The following is a 25,601-nucleotide window of genomic DNA, read 5'->3' on the forward strand; positions in this document are numbered from 1 at the left end:
AATTTCTATCTCCTTTATTTATAAACTGACAGTCATAAAATGATAGAGAAGGCTCGACAGATCTTTCTTTTAATTAGGAAAACACTGTGTTTGTAAAACTATTCTGGAGAGGATAGGGGAGCTTTCAAGATATGTTAACGTCCTTTAATTAAGATGAGTGATTTATTTATATAACTTGAATACCAAACTGGAAATCTGGAGCTAAAGTTGCAAGATATATATTGCAAAACCCTAGCGGGGGCTTCCCTAGTGGCACAATGGTTAAGAATCTGCCTGCCAATGCAGGGGACACGGGTTCGAGCTCTGGTCCGGGAAGATCCCACATGCCACGGAGCAACTAAGCCCGTGTGCCACAACTACTGAGCCCATGTGCCACAACTACTGAAGCCCACGTGACTAGAGCCCATGCTCTGCAACAAGAGAAGCCACCACAATGAGAACCCCACGCACCGCAACGAAGGGTAGCCCCTGCTCGCCACAACTAGAGAAAGCCCACATGCAGCAATGAAGACCAAAAAAAAAAAAAAAAAAAAAAAAAAAAGAGCCTAGCAGGGCTAATGAAACTTACACACACCCAAAAGAACACAACCGATCTAATTCATAATCACCAGTTAATTCTGTCAAAATGTCTGACAATGAACATAATGATGTGTTAATAGTAAACTGATAAAAACTAATAATGAATAAACTAATAAAAAACTAAGTAAAAACTCAACGCTTTTGAAAAATACCCATTACATTTTCCATTGTGACTTCTTTGAAAACAGGAGAAATGTTTTGAGGTATACTGAAGGTAGAAATTGTGGGAACAAGTTTCTATAAAAGAGTGAGCCTAGAACAGGTGTTTTGAGGTCATCTAAATTAGTTATCAATTTTAATCTCTAATCTGTAATCTTCTTTAATACAGGGGATTAAAAGAAAAGCAAAATGCACACTTTCTGCCTTCAAGAAGTTTCTGAACCAAAAGAAGGGAGAAAACTAACACACTAGAAACAAAGAAAACAATAAAGTTCATATATAACCAAGTGCTAAGGGTTGTGAGACATCCTGAGAGGCTAGGATAAATTAACAGATATTCTGAAACCACTGAAGATAGTTATTGACCCAGATTCGGCAATCGCAGAAGGGAAGATGTTAATTAAAGTATTAAATATCACATAAATGCTAAAAGACCTGTGCAAAAACAACAGTAATAATAATTGCCCTGATCTAGGGCTTAATTATTCATATCTTTTTTCAATTCTATCCTATTTTTAGTAATGTGGCCTATTGAATTTAAACCGTGCTCTGTTCCTGGGAGAAAACTTAGCAGTATCTCCTTTAAACTTCAGATGTTATCATGTCACAGGAGTGCTCTAGAAGTGGAATGTAGGACACATTTATAAATAAAATCCTAATGGTGTTCACCATTCAAAGGAATCCTGAGTCTGATACTTTGCAAAATGATTCACCTTCCAAGTTATTTACAGTTTAGTAGAGAGAGGCAAGGTTTTTGAGCCAAAATAATGAAATTCGTTAAGTGGAATGTTAGGATTCAGCCTGTGGATAGGGATGTAATTTCTGTATAGTAGGATATTCTTGCACCCTTGAAATCATACAGAGTAGGTGGGCTATTTACTTTGCTTACATGTAAGGCTGATTTTCCCTCTAATATTTCATTTGTAATCTCTGTGTTTGTGCCCGTGCGTGTGCACTCACACACGCGTGAATGTATATGTGTATACATTTCTTGTATTCCTGTATTTTTTCAAACACCTAATTTTTCTAGCTTCAAGGAAATTATTATTTTACTTTGTCTCTCCATTTGGACTTGACAATAGGAAGCTGATACTGATATTACTAATTATAAAAATAATAATGGCTCCCTTTATTGAACTACTATGTGTCAGTGGTTAGACTAAAGACCAGAAATGCAAAGTTGAATGCAAAACAGCCCTTCCTGTGTAGGAACGTATAGTAAATAGTGGAAGAGTCGAACATGTAAATAATTTCAACACAATGTGGAAAGTGCTAGAGGCTTGCATAATATGGGAAAGGAAATTGGGAAAGGCTTCTTGGAGAAGATAGTATTCAAGAAGAATTCTAAAGCATGAACATGATGAGTTAGCCAGGGAAAAGCAGGTTAGAGGAAGAGGACGAAAATGCAGGTGCAAAGACAGAGGGCTAATTCAGTGCTGCATGTGCAATTATCTCAAGTAGGCTAGTGTTTCTAGAAGATAAAGTACAAGGAGAAGACATATCCAGAGATGAAGCAGGGTACTGTTCTTATCTTAAACTGTATTAGACCTTTAAGTCAGGATTTGAACCTCAACCTATGACCATATATACCCTGCTAAGAAGTCTAGGTGCTGTCTCATAGGTAATCAGGAGCCTTTGAAGGGATGTAAGCAGGGGAGTGGCATGGGCATGTGTGCGTTTCAAATAGATTTCTCTGACATTAGTACAGAGTATGTATTTGAGAAGGACAGAAATGGAATCAGAGAAAATAGGAGGCAATTGCAAGAATTCAGCGAAAGATTATGAGGATCTGAACCAGGGCAATGGTACCAGGGCAAAAAAAGAGACAGACAGAGTAAGGAAATGTTTAGAGAGTAGAGATGTGGGAATTTGGTAACCGAACAGATGCTGGAGAAGAGAAGGGGAGGAGCAAGGATGACTCCTAGTTTCTAGGCTGAGTAAAGGAGTGAACGCTGGGTGCAATTAAACTAAAAGTGAGGAAATAAACTCTCCTGGATTTCTCAGTACACCTATAAAAAGTTCTAGCCTCGTGAACACCTTCCCATACTGTGGGAATTAGATCTGTAGTCATTTGTCTAGTTAATTTCTCTGATCCAGAGGGCCAAATGGTTATAGCCCGGAGTAGTTTCCTAGGTTAAGCTCCAAGTTGTCAGAAAGACTGGAGTAGCTATCTCTGTAGGTATTTACATTTCGAAAATATAAAGCCAAGACCCTGGAGACATTTCTAGGTTGTAAAACCTGAGATGCATGGGGCTAGCTGGCTCCTAGAGAAGTTGGAGTTGGGACTCAGGCCCATCACGTTTCCAAGGAGACCCTTTCGGGGGAGAAGACGACAAAGACGACAATTGCTTATTTCTCCTTTATAAGCAGAGAAAAATCATTTTTTCCTGGTTACTTTCCTATGGCGCACCCACCCAGCCACTCATGTGAGAAAATTTTCATCAGATCTCACCACGTCTCCTTCGGGGTAAGGTTTGAACAGAGGGTGGAAGGTAGTGATGATATTTACTGTAGAGTAAGTCAAGGAGATCTGTCTCTGATCCAGAACACCTCATGTGCACATTTAGCATAAAATTAATAAAGATGAATATTAAAATCCCAGGCTCCTATGAGGGGGGTCTGTATGGGGAACAGAATAAGAAGATGTGATATGCTCAGCTTGGAGACGTAACATTCTTTCCAGCAGGAAACAAGTTTCGAATCCAATGTTTAGGGAGAAGAAATGAGATGTAGGAGTCATTCACTCACTACGCTAATATCCATTGAGTGCCTACGATTATGCATACAGGCAAGGATTAAAATTACGTAAGTAGATGAGATTGCTCAGTGGAGTGAGAGGAAAAGAAAATTCTGGAGAACACAGATACAAATGTAATGAGCAGACAGAGGAACTGGATCCAATGAAAGGCTGAAAAGGATTGGATAGGTGTGAAGACTGGGGGAAATAAGGAATGTAAAAGTAATGAAGAGAGAGTGAGAGTTTGAGAGGAATAAAGTGACCAGGAGTGTCCAATCATGTAAAGCAAGTGAAGTAAAGCAAGATGAGCACTGAGAAGTGTTCATCAGACTCGGTGAGAGCCATTTCAGCGGAGGGCAGTAGCCTTGGAAACAGGTTTAGTTGAGGAGTAAGTGAGAGAAGGAGGAGGCATTTCAAATGATAACATTTCAGGGAAAAGAGGAGGACAGGACAGAGAGGATCGCAAGGCAAAGAGAGATACGTTCTTTTTAGGATGGGAATGGTTTGAACACAGACTGAAAGATGGATAACCAACCATCCTTGTTTGCCAGGTACTAAGGACACGGAACTTTCAATGCTGAAACCAGGACAGCATCAGGCAAACCAGGACAGCTGGTCACCATAGCAGAGAAGAATATATTAAAGACCTCGGGGGAAAGTGGAGATAATTATTGGAGCAAAGTCTGTCAAATAAGGAAATGGATCTTAAAGGTCCCATCAAACCGAAAAAGTTCAAGACACTGTTTGATGATGCAATTCCACTGTTAAAACCGAACAGCAAATAATTCAAGGCTAAGGACCACCCATCCATTGTGAGAGACCACTTGTTTGCCCCTCGAGTTGTTGCCAAGGGCTTAGCTCCACCACAGCTGCACAGTTCATTTCTTAAATATGAGTCACTGAGGATTAAGATGAATCTAAAGAAAAGACAAAGGAAGTTCTGTTGTTACAAAGACATAAGCACCATTATTTTCACATCGTTGCCAGAAATTAAGAAAAGAAAGTAGATGGAAGAGAGGGTTAAGTGACTGTATCTTCAGAATTTAAGATTTAGACTAAACACACACATAAAACAACTGTAAAAACCCCAGAAAAAAAGGGAGAAAAAAACTATAAATAGGAACGTCATGTTAAACATGGTTATATGAAAGGTCCTCTTCCATTTATTCATGTAATAAATTTTGAGCACCTACACTATGTACCAGACTCTGTTGTAGGCAATGGATATCGCTGGTCCTTGTAGCATGGAGTTTAAAAGAGAGAGGCTTATGTAGTAAAAAATAATAACAACAAGACAACAATAAAAAACCCCATGAAGATGTTGCATTAAAATAATGAAAAACAGATTTTTCAATATCTGATCAACTTACCATACACTGAATGTTATAACATTTCACCGCGGTTTAAAAGGAAAATGGAGCCATTTTTAAACAATGACAACATTCAACGTCAAGAGCCTTAACTCTTTGATAAGTGTCTTGTTTCTCAAAAAAAGTCTATTTGAATGACACTGGGGAAAATACATACTCATATACAATACTGATTTTGGCCTCATAGATTATAATTAATATTTTATATCAGATAGGTTGGTTCATTCATGTGCTGATGTGAAAAAGCTATCAGATATAAAGCCCTTCTCCCATACACATACAGAGTGCATCTTTACCCTAATTCGATGTCAATATTCAAATGTTAAGATATTTACTTCTTGAATCTTTTGAACAGATGACGTTATTTTCTTTAAAACCCATCTTTTCCCCCATACGTTCTTTCTTCCCTTTTTAAGATAGCCAGGCCCAAGGCTCTGAAATAGTGATGTGGAAGAATTCGCAGGAACTACTAAAGACGCAGAGTACCTCGGTGAAAAGAAAATACTCTTCTATCTCACAAATGAGAAAAAGTTAGGCATACTAAACTGATAGTTTTCCTTCAGCTTCTTAAGGTTCACGAAAGTAACTGATTTGAATCGTGCACTACAGAATTACAGTAGCAGCAAATCCCAAGGTGAATCCATTTTATCGTGAAGGTTACATTGTCTGACGGATAGTATTTATACATCACAAATACTAACCAACTGGGTGACTTCACCGCTTGCTGATTCATTCATTCATTCACAAAACTTTATTTTGAATCTATTATGTATAAGGTAGTACAGATGAAGGGACCTAATCTTTGTCCTTAAGCAGTCAACAGTTTGGCTGAGTAGGTATGTTTGTATAAAAGCATGTCTTTATTCAATTAATGTCTTACCAATGCAAAGTAAAGTACAGGTAAGTTAGGATGTACCTAAGGCCATCAGTTCGTTAGTCACTTAGAATCCAAACCCTGAAATTCTTAAGCCAGGCTGAAACTGAGTAAGAGCAAAGAACTTAAAGTTTCCTGAATTACAAAAAATGTGGAAGACACATAAGTGGAAAATCCTAACGACCATGAAGCAAATGAGAAACTTAAAAAAACCTGAAAGTAACAGAGAAGAACCAAGTCACTGTTCATTCATTTTAAGCCAGGCTGAAAGTGAGTAAGAACAAAAAAATAAAAGTTCTCTGAATTACAAAAAATTTGGAAGCCACAAAGGTGGAAAATCCTAATGGCTATGAAGCAGATCAGAAATAAAAAACCTGAAAGTGATAAAGAACCAAGTCAGTGATTCTTCTTTTTTTTTTCTGTCTGTCCTACTTGTGGAAAAAAAAATTAGGGTGACTATTACCACAAATACCTAATAATACATAAATAGTAGCTCAGAACCATGTATAGAGGGGATGAAGAGTGAGATACTGATTTGCTTGAGATACCTCAGAGAAGAGAGGAGCAGGAAGAGAAGTCTGGGCACAGGCACAGACATCAGAGAGAGATAAGCTATGTTGCTTTCACCTAGAGACAGTGGTCCTATAACTAAGGATGTAAGTTAAAGCCCTTACCTTTCAAAACAGATCTCTTTCAACCATGTACAGTGTATAGTTTCCCCGGAGCTGAATTTTACCTATATTCCCACTGAAGTGGCAAGTCTATATCTGTGTCATTTGGACCAGAAATCTGAAGGAATGACTATACGTTATCTCCACATTTATTAGAACTTTACAGGACCATCCTGAGAGGCAGACTGAAGTGGTGAAAAGAGCACTGTCCTGAGTAGCAGGACACCAAAAGTTCAAGTCTGGGCCGGGCCAAAACCTGGTTGCATGATCTAAGACAAGCCATAAAATCTCTCTGAGCCTTCCCATCCTCATTTGTAAAATGTAGAGGTTCGCTAAGTGCCTTACCTAAGTTCTAACATCCAGTTCTAAAATTCCATGATCAACACGTTTAGATCATTAATTGGCCACAGGCCTGTTACATGGTGGCAGTTTGAGATAGTCTTTCATTACTAATATTAAGAATTATAGCCATAGCTTGGCATATAGTAATCAATAAATACTGTTGAATAAATAACAGAACACCCAGGTAGAAAACCAGAGTGTGTTATATGGAGGCCAGCTGGATTTAGATGCAGTCGGTGCTCGAGGGTGGAAGCCTGGTTTCGTGAATTAAGAGAGAGAAAAAAATGAATGCTGTCTATTGGGGAAAACGGAGAGATGTTTTTCTGGGTCTACTCTTATGTTCCAGATCCAAAGCCGAGAGTAATCTTTGAGTCACTAGGTGGATTCTCCTCAAGAGGAGGCCCTATTAACCCTGCCTTCGTAATCCTAGTGATTTCTTCTCTAGAGATGTTCACGTCCATACTTTCGGAAGCTCCATTATTGAACTGCTGGTTGGGCTTTTCCTCTAGCCTGCATTAGCTAGGAGATGAGAGAACAGACAGACTCTAAATTGGAAAATTGGGACTGACACATACGCACTACTATATATACAATAGATAACTAATAAGAATCTACTGTACAGTACAGGGCACAGGGAACTCTACTCAATACTCTGTAATGACATATATGGAAAAAGAATCTAAAAAAGGGTAGATACACGTATATGTATAACTGATTCACTTTGCTGTACAGCAGAAACTAACACACCATTGTAAATCAATTATACCCCCGATAAAAATTTTTTAAAAACGAAAGAAAAAAAATAAAGTGATCCAACGGCGGTTAAAGTGATCTCAATAAATGGTTACTGAGTGCGCATAGGACAAGGACAGTAACACAGTCATTTCCACAAACTGATCGGTATTTTAGTTTTCTCATCCTATATTATCATTCTAGTTTCCATATTATTTCTACCTTATCTGTATGCCTCCTATATTGTTTTTACTTCTGATAAGAACGTTGCTGAAATCGTTCTCTCGCCATAATGACCTTCCTCATTTTAAGAGCCACCGCATTTATTGAGTCTCAAGCACGTCAGAAATATTTTAATGACTAACTGCTGATTTAGGGACAAACATTGCTCAATTAATTTGAAACCAAGATCATGGAAAAAGGCAAGATCCAAATGTGGTTAACTGGAGTACCAGAAATTTTGCCTCTAAGAATCTAAGACAAATTCATAGGGATTTTAGGAAGAAGGACATTTGCCAGAAGTGGCAACAAAAAAACCCAGAAAGACAAAGGGTTCACTTAATATTCATTCGACATAGTTGGTATTAGAGAAGCTATGAAAATGGGACATATGGGCTATAAAGAAAAGGTCATAATCATCTTTTTTCTTTTATTGTGCTAAGAACACGTAACATGAGATCTACCCACTTAACAAAGTTTTAAGTGCATGATACAATACTGTTACCTACAGGCACTGGGTCGCACAGTAGACCTCACGAACTTACTCATTTTGCATAACTGAAAGTTTATACTTGTTGAACAACTCCACATTTCCCCCTCTCCCCAGGCCCTTGCAACCACCTCTCTACTCTCTGCTTCTATGAGTTTGACTACATCATCATCTTTAGACAAGATGAAAAAAGTTTATCTTGTTTTTACTCTACTTCTGAAGAAAAGTGACGATAAGGGATCATGGTATCAGACACATCTAGCCATTGTTTCAGGTACATCTAAGCACTGTTTCAGACAGTCAACAACATGAACAACAATATTAATTTATAAGTGAGATTAAATCAACTTGAAGCAAGTTTGAAAAAGTAAATGGACATATTTCAAGCCTGAAATTATTTTTAAAAATATCTAATTTTACTGAATGAAAAAACATTTTGGAGTATCTAAGGGGGGAAATATGTTTAACAAGCTCCTGTTGAGATTTATCTTTTGGAAGTGTTTTAAACAAAAAGTTGTGTTCTCTGAGATCAAGGGCATGGGCTAGCAGAGAGTCCAGCCCGCTTGCAGATCTGTGATACCGTGGAGGAATAGTTAGTGCCCACGCAGCATCGTGCACAGCTGTTTGACTCTTAATCCTGAGGTTGAGCTGCTTCCGACAACCACTGGGGAAGTCACTTCCTACAGACAATAGTGTTGTTAAACTCTGAGCTCACCCTGAAAAATCACTGGTGAAAATTCAATCTGCTCCTAGGGTCATTTAGAGAATTAGGTATTAGGTCGTTGAGCCTAAACCCTAAATTTTGGAAATTCTTTCTGAAGCAATAGTGCAGATAAATGGATTATCAGGAAATCCTGTGAAAAATTAATTAATATCCATTCTCAAGAGGCTCGGCCAAAATTTGACATTGTCAAGTGTTAAGTGGTGAATAATTTCTGAATCAGGCCATTCGTTTCTGTCTATCAACGTAATCCAGAACTGGAACTCCTGTTTCTCTCCACATACACCCCACCCTCCTCCATGAGCATTTTGAAGTCTTTCCTGTTTCCATAAATGGCATCATCATTTCCCCATTTGTTCAAACCACAGACTTCAGAGTCATCCCTGAATCTCTGCTTTCTCTCATATTCATACCCCATCTATCTTAAGTTCTATCAGCTCTACCTTCAAACTTTATCTTGGGCCATATAATTTTTCATCATATCTATCATTTCCATTCCAGTCCAAGCCATCATTATCTCCTTCCTAAATGACTTCAACACCCTCCTAACTTTCTCCCTGCTTTCAGTTTTGCTCCTCCTATCATCATTTCTTCACACAGCAGCCAGAGTCCATTTCCGAACACATCAATCAGATCACATCATTCCTGTCTGTGGTTCTCCAGTGATGTCTCAATACACATAGAATAAAATCCACCTCCAAACTATGGCAGGAAAGACCACATTATCTGGTCTTTGCCTCTCTCAACAACCTACCACTAAGCCCATCCTGCTATTCCTTGGGCACCCCAAACCTGTTCTTACATCTTGGCCTTTGCATTTGCTGCTCCTTCTGCCTAGAATATGCTTCGCTCCAGGTCTTTGCTTGGCTCACTCACGCACACAGCCCTTTGCTCAACTATAATCTCTTTAGGTAGGCCGCTACCTCTCAGTCTCTCTCTATCCTTATTTTGTTCATTTTCTCTTCACAGAACTGACCTGACATGATTTTATTTTATTGTTTTTAGTTCTTTTTTTTTTTTATGGCCATGCGGCACAGCTTGTGGGATCTTAGTTCCCCAGCCAGGGATCGAACCCGGGGCCGCAGCAGTGAGGGCACAGAGTCCTAACCACTGGACCGCCAGGGAATTCCCCTGACGTGATTTTATATATTAATGTATTGGCTTACTGTGTGTTTCCCTCACTAAAATTTGAAGGTCTGTGGGGGCAGAGTCTCGTTTTCTTCACTACTGTACCTTCAGCCCCTGGCATAGAGTAGGCACTCAATAAATAATTACTGAAAGACTCAATGAATTCTAGAAGTCCAAGTTATGGTACAATTTTTCCTAAAATAATTTTTTGGGGGAAATGGAAGAACACAAAAAGATCAGGGGTTCATCTGTAATTAAACAAATGTGTGTCAAAGTGCTTTGTAAAGGCAAAGTAGTACACAAATATTATTTTAAGAGTATTTGTCAAGATATCAAAAATATTTTCACATGGTTATAAAGAGGACTGTGGTAGAGAAGTCAATTTGTAAACTATTCATAGTTTATCTTATTATAGTCATTAAACAAAAGTAGCAAATCCTAGATGACTCTGTTCTCAAGTTTTGATGATATAGCTAGTTTTCAGAAGACTTCCTCAAATGGCTAGAAATGTAGTTCTAAAAATAATTTAAAATCTTTTCTATTCAGCATTTCTAAATATGACTGCATAAAATTCCAAACTTATATGAAAGTGGCTTACTCCATTAGTGATGAAGAATCGATCACAAAGATGTCGATTTCCTCCAACCTAGTCACGCAGACATCTTAGAGGTAGATAACGAACAGTGAACTTTGCAAGGGAACCAAACTTGTTTAGAAACTCCAAGAGGCTAGGCCAATGAATGTTGGAATGAATCACTGTATCACAACCTTTTTTTGTTGTTGTTTTTCAGAGGTGATAGGAAACAATGCATTTATTTGGTAACACAGAGCTGACTTGAATCTTAACGTTCACAAATGGCACCTAAAGACATTTTCTATTTCTGTGGAAATAGAAGGATTCCTTTGATGAGGGAACTCATCAAGCTAACACACATACTAAAATGTACCCAAAGGAAGCAGGCCAGCATTGATAACAGAATTAGCTTAAATAAATGTATAATCTACAACGCGATTTCAGGATAATTTTATTGAATTTCTGAACCTCTCCCTCACTTTGTGGTGACTTCTGAGGAGACTGAACATGCATAATATATGACCTGACGAATGAATAAGTAAACTACTTTATTCAAGCCTTTTCATTTGTCAACAGCATCCACACAATAATGGCTTTCTGTCTACTGTTTTAATAATGTATGTACTGAATACGTCTGTCTAAATCTTAACCGGAAAATCTCAGGAAGCTTTGAAGGTGTCCTTAATGGTCTCTAGGGAAGGAATTACAGAGAGTTTTAAATTGAAAGATGAAAACCGGATGACAAACACTTTCATTAGTAAAAATGCAAACAAAAAGTCATTACCTACAGTGTTCTTATAATCAAGACCTAATTTCCATTTAAATTTGGGGTGGGATGAAGAGAATTAAATAAACTCGTGGTTTACTGCAGTTCTCCTTAGAAATTCCCCACTATGATCTGCTCCTTTAAAACTCTCTCTAGGTTAATCACAGGAGTAGACAAGTAATAAATATCACTTTAGTGACTGCTCAAGTAAAACAAAGGAAGTCCGTTTAAAAAATATATCTGGACCAGGATAATACACACTTCATTGAAAACAAGTCAGTCTAGTGAGGCAAGTAATGAGGAACCGTAAAAGCCGGGATAATGTATTCAAAAGATATAAAAATTGGTCAGTTTATATTTGCTAAGGCACATTTGAGCTTTAATTATTTAGAATACTTCACCACATACGGAACATTATTTTATTAATTAGTCCTCAGAGCCATTCCAGGTGCAGTTGTTATGGTGCCCAGCTGGTTTGGGGAACACAGATCCACTCCCATGGGTGTAAAAAACTGCTTTGGGGAGTGAGACTGCAGTCCCCGACTACCTGTGTGGACTGTCTTGTAACTTTACCTACAGCAGAGTAATTGAGATTGACTGTATATTTTTGCTTTAAGAGTACAAGACATATGATATTTTGCTATAAAGCTTTATCACTAATCTGCAATGATATACTAAGAAAATATAAATGACCTGCTTTACAAGCATTCTGATTTATAGAAAAAAGTGAAAAATATTTACTTAGTATTTACACTTTTGACATTTTAATGGGATTTGTATTCCCATAAAAAGCAACAACATTAATAACTTACAATAGATAGTAGGCAGGTGATTTTAAAAAAGTGACACTCCAAATACATGAGGAGCAAGGGTACAGCAAAAACAGAGCCATCTTGATACCAAACATTTTATATACACAGTCTTTGGAGCAAGAAACCCATAAAGAGCAAGACAGTTTATAATCCTGCAAACATGGTAAAGCAAAACAAAAGTCTACAAATACAAACTCTGTGCAAGACTAGATATTGACAGAGTTTTGCAATGACTGTGTTTCCTTTACCTCTTCCTAATTGGATTCTGAAGATCTGATCGAAAGACCCAATTTCAAGGATTCTCCTTTGTTCTTTTTGTCCACAGGTAATGAGAGCATCACTAACTAGACAGCAACTCCACTACAACTATAAAGGGGCTACTGCATACATGTGACAAAACTGAGTACACAGGGTGCAAAATTGTTCTCTCATCAACACTGAGGAGTGATGATGTTCTTCGAGGGAGTGTTGTGTGACAAGGATTTTTCTTAAGGATACAAAGAGAATTTCATGAAAACACTGGACCAGACCACAAGTAAAAACAGTGGGCATCAAAGTAGCTTTACACACTATGAAAAGATGCTTACTTAGGAGTAAAGAGAAAAAAAGATGCAAGTGAGGAAGGAACATTACTCTTTATTCTTTCTTTCCCTGCCCTGGATCACAGTAGACTAGAGAGGAAGGAACAAAAGATTAGTTCATTGGTTGTTTTCCTCCCTTCCTGCCTCCTTATCTTCTTTCCTTAATTCCTATGCTCCTTTATCTATTCATTGTCTATCACGTACTTGACACTTTATAAGGTGCTAGGTATAAAAATGACAACCCTCTTCCCAAAAGCAAGCTTCTTGGAGCCCAAGGTCTAGTGAAGGTGGTTGACATTAATCAAAAAGTCACACATATTCATGATGACAAAGAACATTACATTATAGAAAGAAAAGTACGGTGTTATGAAGGCACAGAAAAGGAGTTGTGGTCAAATGTGGGCATCAGAGAAAAGCTTGCTTGATGCCTGAGCCAAGATGTAAAGGATTATTAGACACGAGCCAGGAAATTATGAGGGGGGAGGTTTGGGTAGAAAGGGTTTCAGACAGAGGATCAACATGTTCAAAGCCCCACCAGAGAGGAACACAGAGAACTGGAAACAAGTAAAAGAAGGCAGTACAGCTAGCATCAAGAGAGCAAGAGGAAGGGCAGTGAGAAAGGAAAAAATTGGGGCCAGACCACCCAGATGGGACTTTTGGGGTCCTTGCTGAGGATTTCTGGTCGTTTCCCAAGGGCACTGAAAAGCCACTGAAGAGTGTTAAGATAAGGAATGACATAATTCAATTTACATTTTTACATAGATTACTCTGATTGAAATGTTGATTGCGCTGTAGGGTGTTAAGAGTAGATACAGATGGGCTTCCCTGGTGGCGCAGTGGTTGAGAGTCCACCTGCCGATGCAGGGGACACGGGTTCGTGCCTCGGTCCGGGAAGATCCCACATGCCGCGGAGCGGCTGGGCCCGTGAGCCATGGCCGCTGAGCCTGCGCGTCCGGAGCCTGTGCTCCGCAATGGGAGAGGCCACAACAGTCAGAGGCCCGTGTACCACAAACAAAACAAAACAAAACAAAACAAAACAACAAAAAAAAAACACCTATCGGTATCCACCGTATGGCAGACACTTTGCTAGGTACTAGGGTCTTAGAGGTCAGCAAGACGAAATCTCTGCCTTCCTCACTCTGAGTCTAGTAGAGGAGACAAAAATATAATGAAAAACAAAGGAAAGAAACAATTAGACAGCCTCTTCAATAAGCGGAGCTGGGAAAACTGGACAGCTACACGTAAAAGAATGAAATTAGAACACTCCCTAACACCATACACAAAAATAAACTCAAAAAGCACTAAAGACCTAAATGTAAGGCCAGACACTATCAAACTCTTAGAAGAAAACAGGAAGAACACTCTTTGACACAAATCAAGCAAGATCCTTTCCTTTTTGACCCAGCTCCTGGAGAAATGGAAATAAAAACAAAAATGAACAAATGGAACCTAATGAAACTTAAAAGCTTTTGCACAGCAAAGGAAACCATAAACAAGATGAAAAGACAACCTTCAGAATGGGAGAAAATATTTGCAAATGAAGCAACTGACAAAGGATTAATCTCCAAAATTTACAAGCAGCTCATGCAGCTCAATATCAAGAAAACAAACAACCCAATCCAAAAATGGGCAGAAGACCTAAACAGACATTTCTCCAGAGAAGACATACAGATTGCCAACAAACACATGAAAGGATGCTCAACATCATTAATCATTAGAGAAATGCAAATCAAAACTACAATGAGATATCATCTCACACCGGTCAGAATGGCCATCATCAAAAAATCTAGAAACAATAAATGCTGGAGAGGGTATGGAGAAAAGGGAACCCTCTTGCAGTGTTGGTGGGAATGTAAATTGATACAGCCACTATGGAGAACAGTACGGAGGTTCCTTAAAAGACTAAAAACAGAACTACTATACGACCCAGCAATCCCACTCCTGGGCATATATCCTGAGAAAACCATAATTCAAAAAGAGTCATGTAACACAATGTTCATTGCAGCTCTATTTACAATAGCCAGGACATGGAAGCAACCTAAGTGTCCATCGACAGATGAACGGATAAAGAAGATGTGGCACATACATACAATGGAGTATTACTCAGCCATAAAAAGAAATGAAATTGAGTTATTTGTAGTGAGGTGGATGGACCTAGGGTCTGTCATACAGAGTGAAGTAAGTCAGAAAGAGAAAAACAAATACCGTATGCTAACACATATATATGGACTCTAAAAAAAAAAAAAGTCATGAAGAACCTAAAGGCAAGACGGGAATAAAGACGCAGACCTACTACAGAATGGACTTGAGGATACGGGGAGGAGGAAGGGTAAGCTGTGACAAAGCGAGAGAGTGGTATGGACATATATACACTACCAAACGTAAAATAGATAGCTAGTGGGAAGCAACCGCATAGCACAGGGAGATCAGCTCGGTGCTTTGTGACCACCTAGAGGGGTGGGATAGGGAGGGTGGGAGTCAGGGAGATGCACGAGGGAAGAGATATGGAGATATATGTATAACTGAGTCACTTCATTATAAAGCAGAAAGTAACACACCACTGTAAAGCAATTATACTCCAATAAAGATGTTAAAAAAAAAAAAAGAAACAACTGATTGCTGTTGGAGAATGCTAAAGAGCAAGTTGTTATTCTGAAGACTGGTAAAGTAGAAACATTTACCGCACCTGTCCTAGACGAACTATATCCTGGGTACCCAAATTGTGGATGAGTATATATTGTCTTTTCATAGAAGTACTCCAGCTAATAAATGAAGAAGAAATGATAGAAATAGGCAATCATCACATTGCAACCCTTAGGCATTGATCGTTAATAACTGCCAAAAATCACACACACACAAGAGAAAACAAGACACTGTGTACCTCCCAGTGACGGAAAAATACATTACTATCTAAGAAGCAGTCTGACCAAAAAAAGGCAAACCCGAATACAATCAAACCTGTAGAACTACACTGTTCAACAGAATAGCCACTAGCCATATCTGAGCCCTGGGAATGTGGCTAGCCTGAACTGAGTTGTGTTATAACCATTGTAAATGCAAATTTTTATGTCAATTACATGTTAAAATGACAATAATTATTGTTCTATAGTTATGTTAGGTGCAACCATTAGAGGAAACTGGGTGAAATGTGTAGGGAGACTCTCTGTACTATTTTTGTAACTTACTGTGAATCTGTAATTACTTCAAAATAAAAAGTGAAAAAAAAGTGGGGGGGGGGGGCGGATTTAAAAGACAAATTAGCCAAGCACAATGTCTGGACCTTATTTCAATTCTTATTTAAACCAAAAAACTAAAACCCCAAAAACCTGTTAAAACATTTAAGACATGTATATGAGAAATGGAAATTTGAATACTGCCTTGGTATTTGTCATGATGAAATTAATGACATTTAAAAAGTATTATAGGGCTTCCCTGGTGGCGCAGTGGTTAAGAATCCACCTGCCAATTCAGGGGAAACGGGTTCGAGCCCTGGTCTGGGAAGATCCCACAAGCCGCGGAGCGACTAAGCCCGTGCGCCACAACTACCGAGCCTGTGCTTTAGAGCCCACGAGCTGCAACTACTGAAGCCTGAACGCCTAGAGCCCATGCTCCACAACAAGAGAAGCCACCGCAATGAGAAGCCCGCGCACCGTAACGAAGAGTACAGTAGTCCCCGCTTGCCGCAACTAGAGAAAGCCCGCGCACAGCAACGAAGACCCAACGCAGCCAAAGATAAAATAAATAAATTTTAAAAAATGTATTATAGTAACAACGTGTTTACCTTTAAAGAGCAAATTCTTATCTTTTAGAGACACTTTATCAAATATTCATGAATTAAATGATCCGTGCCTGAGATTTGCTTTTAGATAATGGAGGACAAAGTAGAGGTATAGAAGAAGTAAGACTGGCCATGAATTGATAACTTGCTCTTGATGGGTACCCAGGTGTTTATTATAGAATCATGTCACTTTAGCATACGTTTAATATTTTCCAAAATGACATTTTTAAATATCGCCAAAAGACATGGACAAATCTTAAATGATATTATTAATGCAGATGCTTTTGACATTTAAAATATAATGGCTTGGATTATCTCTAATTGACCCTTGGACTAGAGGAGTAAAAAAAGATTTCTCTTCCACTCGATTTCTTTTCCTTTTTCAACCTAGTTTCAATCAAAACTAATTTTAAAACAGTCATCGAATGCTTACTATGTGCAAATCACTATGCTTAAAAATATCCTACCCTGTGTACATCATTCTGCTTCTGAACTGCTGGGACATCGCCTCCAATAGGTGCCTGCCGGCTTAACTCATCATCTTTCAGCTGTAGCCACACCAGAAGTTCCTGAAGAGAAAGGTGCAGACGCTTCCACTGGTCAGAACTGGCTTCCAAATGGGACCTGAAAAATAACAGGAGCAAACTGTCAGAATATCTAGAAAGATAACTGATGGTTCTAACAATCCCACTAAAGGTACATTGGTTGGTTACTTCCACAGTGTGCAAACGTACTGTGGACTACATAGCAGTCCTCAATAAAAATCCAGCTACCTGCTTTTGAGAGCAACAAAATGTGGGTATTTTGATGGCAACATGGAGGGAAGACAGTGTTTAGTTATATGTTTATTTCCACATGCAGAATTCTGAGACTTTTGGCATGAAATATACACTGGAATGGACTGCTTTCCTGTAGTGTTGCAATCAATGATTCTTAATGTTTCTGGTAGAAGAACCTGGACCCAGTGACTAAAATAAACCACTCAGTTTTCGTGTGACTCATGCTAGTACCGGAATTCTTTCTGCTTTGAGAAATGGAAAGGTCTCTCCCCACATTTTGACTTTTCCATTTCTACACCCTAGGCAGCCTCTTCCATTGACTCCTTCCATCTGGCATCTGTTCCTTTCTGCTCCTCTTCCCATATGCTTCTCCTCCTTCTCTACCCTTCTTTATTCGTGTGCACCTGGGATTTGTTTTCACCAAGTTCCAACATTTTCCGCTTTGTTTCCTTTGTGTAAAATGTACTGAGACAACAACTCACGTGGAAAAGTAAAATCAGACATTTGCCTGAAAGCCTCCCCCCAGACGTGAATAATTTAGGCAAGAGGCTGAGTGCTTTACCATCAACTGCATTTAGAACACGTTAATCCATAGAAGGCATTTAAGAATATACAAATGAATGATCTGTGTTATAAAATCCACATTTCACTTGAGGATGAGAAGCTAAATGAAGAAAATAAACCATCATCCAGAAAACCAAGAAACGCGGAACGTTAGCAAAGCTCTATCCTCAGGTAAATCAAGAATTATGCTGCATTACTTACATCTTATCAGCAATTATTAATTAATTCATAAAAATTAATGCTGCCTATAAGTATAATATAAACTCGAATGCTGCAGAGATTGAAATGTAAAGCAACCAGGTAGAACAACATTTCCCTTTGCCATTTGATACCTCAGCCTGACATTTCAAATACAATTCTCCTGCTGGCCTTACTCAAATAGAATCACCAAATAGTACCTGGGTGCTGAAATTAAACTATTTTAAACTTTCTGAAGGATAATTTGATGATACATAAATGTCTTTAAAATGTGCAAATATAATGACCCACAAGCTTAAATTCAAGGAACTTATACTAAGAAAGCAACTGGGAAAGCATGCAAAGATACAGGTAGAAAACTGCTACTTACAGCGTACTTATGATTGATACAAAGTTGAAACAACTTAAACACTCAGTACTAGGAAACTGGTTACGTACACAGTGGTGAACTCATACAATGCATTGTTCAAATCCTGTGAATCCTACACAGTGTTCAATGTGATGACACAGGCAAATGTTCACGGACATGGACAAGATCATCCTGTCAGTCACTAAGGGACAAAGTAGGTTACAAAAACGTACATAATCTATTTTTCCAAAATGTTTGTGTGTGTGCACATGCTGGACTATGCACAAAAAAATCCTGAAACGACAACCAGTTTATCCCTCAAAGGTGGATTTACAGGTGATTTATTCCTTCATCTTTATACTTTTCCAAATTGTCAGAATTCTCTATTGTGAGCCATATAAACATTACATTCAGAAAAACTGAAGGTATTTCCATCAGGGAAATTAAATTGTTCAAGACTCTAAGGACATTTTAATCTAAGAAATGAATCATGAAGCATCATAAATATCATGAATTAAATATAATAGTGTAGACTGCATATGGTGTAGAGGTCAGTTCTTTTATGTTTCTGTTCTCTCCTCCTATTTCACTCTTCCAGGAAAAGCCTAAGCGAGAACTCCCTATGCAAGATTTTAGCTGTTTAATGACATGTAATGACTACTGGTCACGGGGATTCCCTTGGGTATCTGGAATTTGCAGCTTGGTCCCCTTGAGGGTGAAAGGGGCTGTCAAACAGGACATTTTGAAAGGTAGAGAGAGGCATAGTACAGCCATGGAAAGGCAGCACGTTGTAGATGAGCCACTGATTAAATAAATATTTATTGAGTCCCTCTCAGTCCCAATCAGGCATCGGGGGTAGGGAGCGGGGAAGGTAAAGGAGGATATAAAGATGTCTAATGCCTGGCCTCCATCTGTCCGGTAAGGGAAATAACGCATCCCTGTGGTGGACAGGTCTACAGGATTGATATGCCAAAGGGCAGGCGGCCTAAGGTGAGGCCTCCAGCTGCTGCTTCATTTACATAAGGCGGTGCTACAACCCCCGCCACCCCCCCCCGCCACCCCCTCCCCACCGCCACCCCCCCCCCCCCCCCCCCCCGTCCAGTTAAATGGCCCTGACTAAATTATTAGCGGGCCGATGAAACCCTTTGTGTCCCCTAGGAGAGAAAAAAAAAAAAGAGCGCTGAGACCCAGGGAATTCAGTTCTGAAGGATCTAAGAGAAACTCCATAGCGTGAGATAGGGAAGCTGTGAAGAGCTAGGGACACAGGACAGTCAAGAGAGTTAACAGAGGAACAGAAGAAGGACCTGGGATCACGAGTGACAAAAAGCTCTTAAATACCGGGATGAGGGGGCCTTCCTTATTCATCCCTAAGGCATGGAGTTAAGTCACTTTTCTGAATGTTTGATCACCTTAAGTACATATCAAATGACTTTCTTTTCCTTGCTAAAGCCTGAGAGTGAAAGCAAAGATGTGATACAAGGACAAAAACTTATACAAAAAGCTTATAAGAGACAGAGGACACTGGGTAGGGGTTGGAGAGGAGAAACTCAGATAACGGCTCCTGATTTAAAACAACACAAAGATATCCAATCTAAAGCCATGGCTCTCAAACTTTAGTGTGCATAAGAAACATCTGAGCAGCCTGCTTAAAGTACAGACTCCCAGGTTCCATGCCCAGAGTTTCAGTACTTAAAAAAAATTTTTTTATTGAAGTATAATTGATTTACAATATTATATTAGTTTCATGTGTACAGCATAGTGATTTGGTATTTTTGTTGGTATTTTTGCAGATTATACTCCATTATAAGTTATTACAAGATAATGGTTATAATTTCCCATGCTATAAAATATATCTGTGCTGATTGTCTATTTTATACATAATAGTTTGTATCTGTTAATCCCATACCCTTAATTTGTCCCTCCTCTCTTCCCTCTCCCCTTTGGTAACCACAAGTTTAGAATCTAAAAAATAATACAAATGAAAGTATATGCAGGGCTTCCCTGGTGGCGCAGTGGTTGAGAGTCCGCCTGCCGATGCAGGGGACACGGGTTCATGCCCCGGTCCGGGAAGATCCCACATGCCGCGGAGCGGCTGGGCCCGTGAGCCATGGCCGCTGAGCCTGCACTCCGCAACGGGAGAGGCCACAGCGGTGAGAGGCCCGCGTACCGCAAAAAAAAAAAAAAAAAAAAAAAAAAAAAAAAAAAAAGGACATGCGAAACAGAAACAGATTCACAGATACAGAATTCCTGTAATTTGAACAAGAATCTTTACAACTCAGCAGGTGAGCTCCAGGACCATTCTCTGAGGAAGAATGTCTTGAAGTATTCCCTATGTGCCCTAAACATTACTTGTCAGTCTCCACAGGGCAAAGGTGCTATTTGTCAGTGACATGATTTTGAAGGAGATCTAGATGTAATGAAATGCTCTGAGCTCAGAGAACATTTTCTCTGGCCATGCTAAGCTTGGGAAGTGTATTCGAGACACGTTTCTAGTGCATTTGTTGGAAGCAACTGCTCTATTTTTATTTTCAAGATTGTATACCAAATATTCTAAATGATTAACCTATGTTTGTATTTGGGATTTTTCCTGAAAATGTTTCTTTGTATTTGTAATGACTTTTCCCCCTGGTTTTAAGGAACTTTAGAGATTATTCAACTCGCTTTTTTGCAAATGTGGGAACTGAGATACAAAGGTATAAAGACACCTGCTGAGGCACATAACTTGAGCTGTCATATTTAGATATGGGAAATGGAAACTACAAACCTCCCTTATAGGAGGAAATCCTTAACCTTCACGGTTTTCACCAAATGTTTCGGATCCCTAAGCAAAAAGGCTTCCTGCTAATTGGCAAATATACTCTATTTACCACTACCTACTCAACAGAGAATAAAAGAGGAGGTTTGAAGCTACACACTTAGCCTCTGTCCATTTTCTATTAATCTTTATTAGTGAAGACAAGAGCTTAGGGGTTACTAGCTTTTAACAACGGAAGTAGCGATCTTTAATAAGCAGATAATTTCTATAATTTGTAAGGTTTAGGTAAAATGCAGAACCTTTAGGTGTGTTGGGATATACAGTTTGGGCTTTAAGAAACTCTTCACTGTCAGGACTCTAAGAATTATAGGGCTGCTAAAGTGAATGTTATTTCTCCAGACACCGATACCTCAAGTATGATTCAGTCGATGCCTAGTTTGAAATCCTTAATAAAACTTTACTCTGAAAGGCATCTATTCTTAAAGCAAAATGTGTTATATTGAAGTCATTTTTCACTTTGACTTCCTTTATAAAACTAACAATATATCCCTCTATATCTTTGGTACCCTTGTGTAAAAAGATAGCATGTAAGCATACAGAAAGAAAAGGTTAAGAAAGCAGAAATAATAAGGAACCGCAGAAATAAAATGGGAGCTATGGGGCTTTAAATAAAGAGAATTAAGCCCAAAGAGAAGTATACACTTTTTTTCCAGATGGGCCATGAACTCCAACTTTCAAACATAAGTAACATCCCAAGAGTAAGAAAAGGAAGGTTGTGGGCTTCCCTGGTGGCGCAGTGGTTGAGAGTCCGCCTGCCGATGCGGGGGACACAGGTTCGTGCCCCGGTCCGGGAGGATCCCACATGCCGCGGAGCGGCTGGGCCCGTGAGCCATGGCCGCTGAGCCTGCGCGTCCGGAGCCTGTGCCCCGCAACGGGAGAGGCCGCAACAGTGAGAGGCCCGCGTACCGCAAAAAAGAAAAAAAAAAAAAAAAAAAAAAAAAAAAGCAAAGGAAGGTTGGAGATACTCAACATCCAAGTAGCATTTTTCTCTCACTCAAAGGTAAAAAGACTTTGTTTTCTTTTGCTCTTTCTTTGTCCTCCATTAGAGCAAGACCTCTCATTATTCTAATTTCTAATACCAAGTACTTTCTAAGAGATTTATTGCTGCTGTGGACTATATAATGTCCATGTCCTCACGTCTCAAATGAATGTTCAAAATTTCATGAAAGGGATTATCTTTATATAATATCTACACGTTTTTCCCCCAAGGATAACAATCTCACAGAATGTAAGTTTTGCTGAAACTATGTGGACATCATATGTGATTCTCACAGTTAATAATATATACAATAATCTGGAAAATATAATCTGGTGGCAGATTAAACTGAAATCCTCATACACGTTTCTTACGCACTTGATCACTTCTCCAATTATTCATATTTTCAAAATTAAAAATGCAAGTTTTGTAGATATAGAATATTTTAGAATGAGAAACACTTTATATGACTAATCACCATCCTGATGTTGCATAATGTCATCAGTGATTCTGTGTGTGTGTGCGCGCACGTGTGTATTTGTACGTATACACGTGAGTAGGAAATTTTCACTCTATTTTTCTCCCACTTAAAGCGGTTAATCCTTTGTTGGATGGCACTCAGCTATCACTGAGTATTTACTTCTCTTTCTTACACCTCTTGGTCAAAATGCAGTGTGATGACGCATGTCGAACAGATGGCATCTACTTTCCTTGAACTAAATTATGAGATACAATTTCAATCAAACTATTCTTTTCTCTCAAAGACATTGTATCAGTATTTACTTTCTCTTATACCATATCTTTGAACGTAATCACTTCTTTTCAATATAAGAAAACCAAGGCAGAAAAGCTCGATAATTTGCCTAGGTTTATAAAGAGTGATTGTAGAATTAAAAATAATAGACTTGTAGAATTGCCAGGGAACTTGAAGAGACCACCCATGTGTCTGGTCAAACGTCCTCATTTCAGTGAGAGAGAAAATTCAAGTCTGAAGCAGTTAAGTGACTGGCTAAAGATCAGATGCTAGGTAGTAACAGAGCCAGAGGAGAAGCTAGGCCACTCAGCTGTTGGTCCAAGACCCTTTCTACTCCACTACTCCACTACTCCACTACTCCACTCCACTACTCTCACTGACTCATTCATAGCTTGGAGTTCTGTATGTATCTAATTTAGCCGAAGGCAGCAAGCACAGCCCTACGAAACAACTCATGAATACTTAAAGGAACTTGCCATCAAGTGTAAATGAGAATAGTACAGGGAAGACCTGGTAAAGGAACGGTCAGAAGGCGAAATCTTGATTATGGAATTTGAGTCAAAATTTGGAGGCTCAGAGGAGAGATGGTGTTCCAAGTGTGAGGACCGGCAAATGGATGTACTCATACGGGACAGTGAGAAAATTGTTGGAGAGCAGGAATGGGGCTAGAAAGCAGAATTTACTTGACTCAGAGAATCCATTTGGAGCAGTAACTAGATTGCTGCTTGGGGAGGAATGAAGTGGGAGGCAGAGGAAGGACAGAGAGGGAAGGGGTCAGCAGGGGCTTATTAGGCATAGTTGGTAGAGAGTGGAAGGGTCACTAGATCCTAGTGACTAAATATAAGCCTCATGAGAGCAACGATTTACTTTTGACTGTTTTGTTCACTGTTGTATCCTCCGTGCCTGGAAGAGTGCCTAGTACGCAGTAAACATTCAGTAAATAGTTACTGAATGAACAAATAAATGAAAGAGTGAAATATGGGCACCAACAAGACTGAAGTTCTTGACCAAAGGAATAATGTGATAGAAAGAGTGTCCAAGGAAGAATATTTTTGTAAATGTGCAATGGATGGTCTCAATATGTAAAGAAAGAGAGCCAAATCTATCAATATGGAATGACATGATGAAGACTTCAATCAATCAATCAATCAATCAATCAGAACCACAATCACAAGAAGAGAAAGACAGGGCAGAAGGAAAATAAATGGAGGGTACAAGACATAATGTGGACTTAGATCTGCAAGCACAACGATACCGCTTATGAGTCAATGGAACACAAAGGGAAACTTCAGAATCATTTTTGTTCAGACTCAATTTTTCCTCATTAAAAAATGGATACCTGTGAAATTAAGCGCTAATGTTTTTATATTTTGAAATATAAAAATGGCTTCAGAATCTCTTATGAAATAATGAACAACTGACATGTTTTAGTATAATATGTCATAGTTTAAGGTAAACACAGGGATGTTTCTCCAGGGTGACTTTGGAAGTTTTTTTTAAATTGTGGTGACTTTTCACTACAAAATAACGGCGACAGAGGAACTGACTAGATTGGCAATGCAGGCTTATGTGTCACTGATGGTTCGGTACGTAACTCTTCCAGGGTTCATCTATCCTATTTCATAACAATCCCCAATTACTACCTCTACTGTGCTTCTCTCAACTGAACCCTGCCATTCAGTACGGATTGACTGATGGCCTTATTTCAACCAAGCGTCAGGAAATAAACCGAATCGCTTTGATGTGAAGAATTACTTCCTCGCTTTTTATGAGTGCGTGTTGATAACACATTCTGTATTATTCGAGAGGCCTACTAAAAAGCCAAAACCGCTGATCTGAGTGTTTAAATTCTAGAATTTGAAGTACCTTAGATGAGCTAAGGTAACTGCTTTCTACTTGTTTAATGACAGCAAGAATTAAACTGCAGTAGCTGGCTTATGGGAAATTGCTGAGAATGAAGAGCCCATATTTTGGCTGACATGCTGTCTGCCGCTTTCAATCCTCCTTTTATTTCATCAAGTTCACATGAAAGAGAGAAAAGGCACTGAATGATGTTCAGAACAGTAATAGCACCTTTCTTTTTCCCTCCCGAAAAAAAGAATAACTTTCTTTTCTTTCCTTTATCTACCGATATCTTTCCCATCTCACAAGTTTCATTCCTTTGTAATGACAGATGTTATGAAAGTGGCCGGTGTCGTTACATATACTCACCTCTCTGAGAGGTGAAGCTGTAGAACGCGAATGGAACCTCCCTATCTTTGAAAATGCCATCGCCCGTTGTTGCCCACAACTCATCACCCACACATCAATACAAAATTCATGGATCAAAAAGGGACATAAAAATGAGTGTCTCGGAAGCTAGGGTGCAAATTCGGGGGGAAAACCACAGAAATAAAAATAAATCCTTTCCTCCTCCCAGAAATCTGCTCTTCTGTTTCATCCTTTCACTTATTACGTGTTTATGTGTAAAAGTTAGGTGGGTCTTACCTTCTCCTTCGTCCTTTATACTCTACGGCATAATACAACTGTTCAAAGCTCAGACTCTGGAGCCAGACTCCCTGTGTTCAGATCTTAGATCTGCCGCTTACTAAGTGACCCCGGGGTAGTTAGTTAGCCACTCCGTGTGTTACTTT

General features: G+C 39.0%; 1 protein-coding gene across 2 annotated transcripts in view; it reads right to left on the reverse strand.

The window, feature by feature from the left end:
• The window catches only part of DMD (dystrophin), a gene marked incomplete at its 5' end in the record, with an annotated part of 2,126,456 nt that overhangs the window by 361,778 nt on the left and 1,739,077 nt on the right, over positions 1–25,601 (reverse strand). For both annotated transcript variants that reach the window (XM_082864911.1, XM_082864910.1), the window contains one exon: positions 17,001–17,157. In XM_082864911.1, coding sequence (XP_082721037.1) covers positions 17,001–17,157 — 157 coding nt within the window. The remainder of the gene's footprint in view (positions 1–17,000; positions 17,158–25,601) is intronic.

Source organism: Leucopleurus acutus (assembly GCF_964270905.1).
Source record: "Leucopleurus acutus genome assembly, chromosome: X".
NCBI lineage: Eukaryota > Metazoa > Chordata > Mammalia > Artiodactyla > Delphinidae > Leucopleurus > Leucopleurus acutus.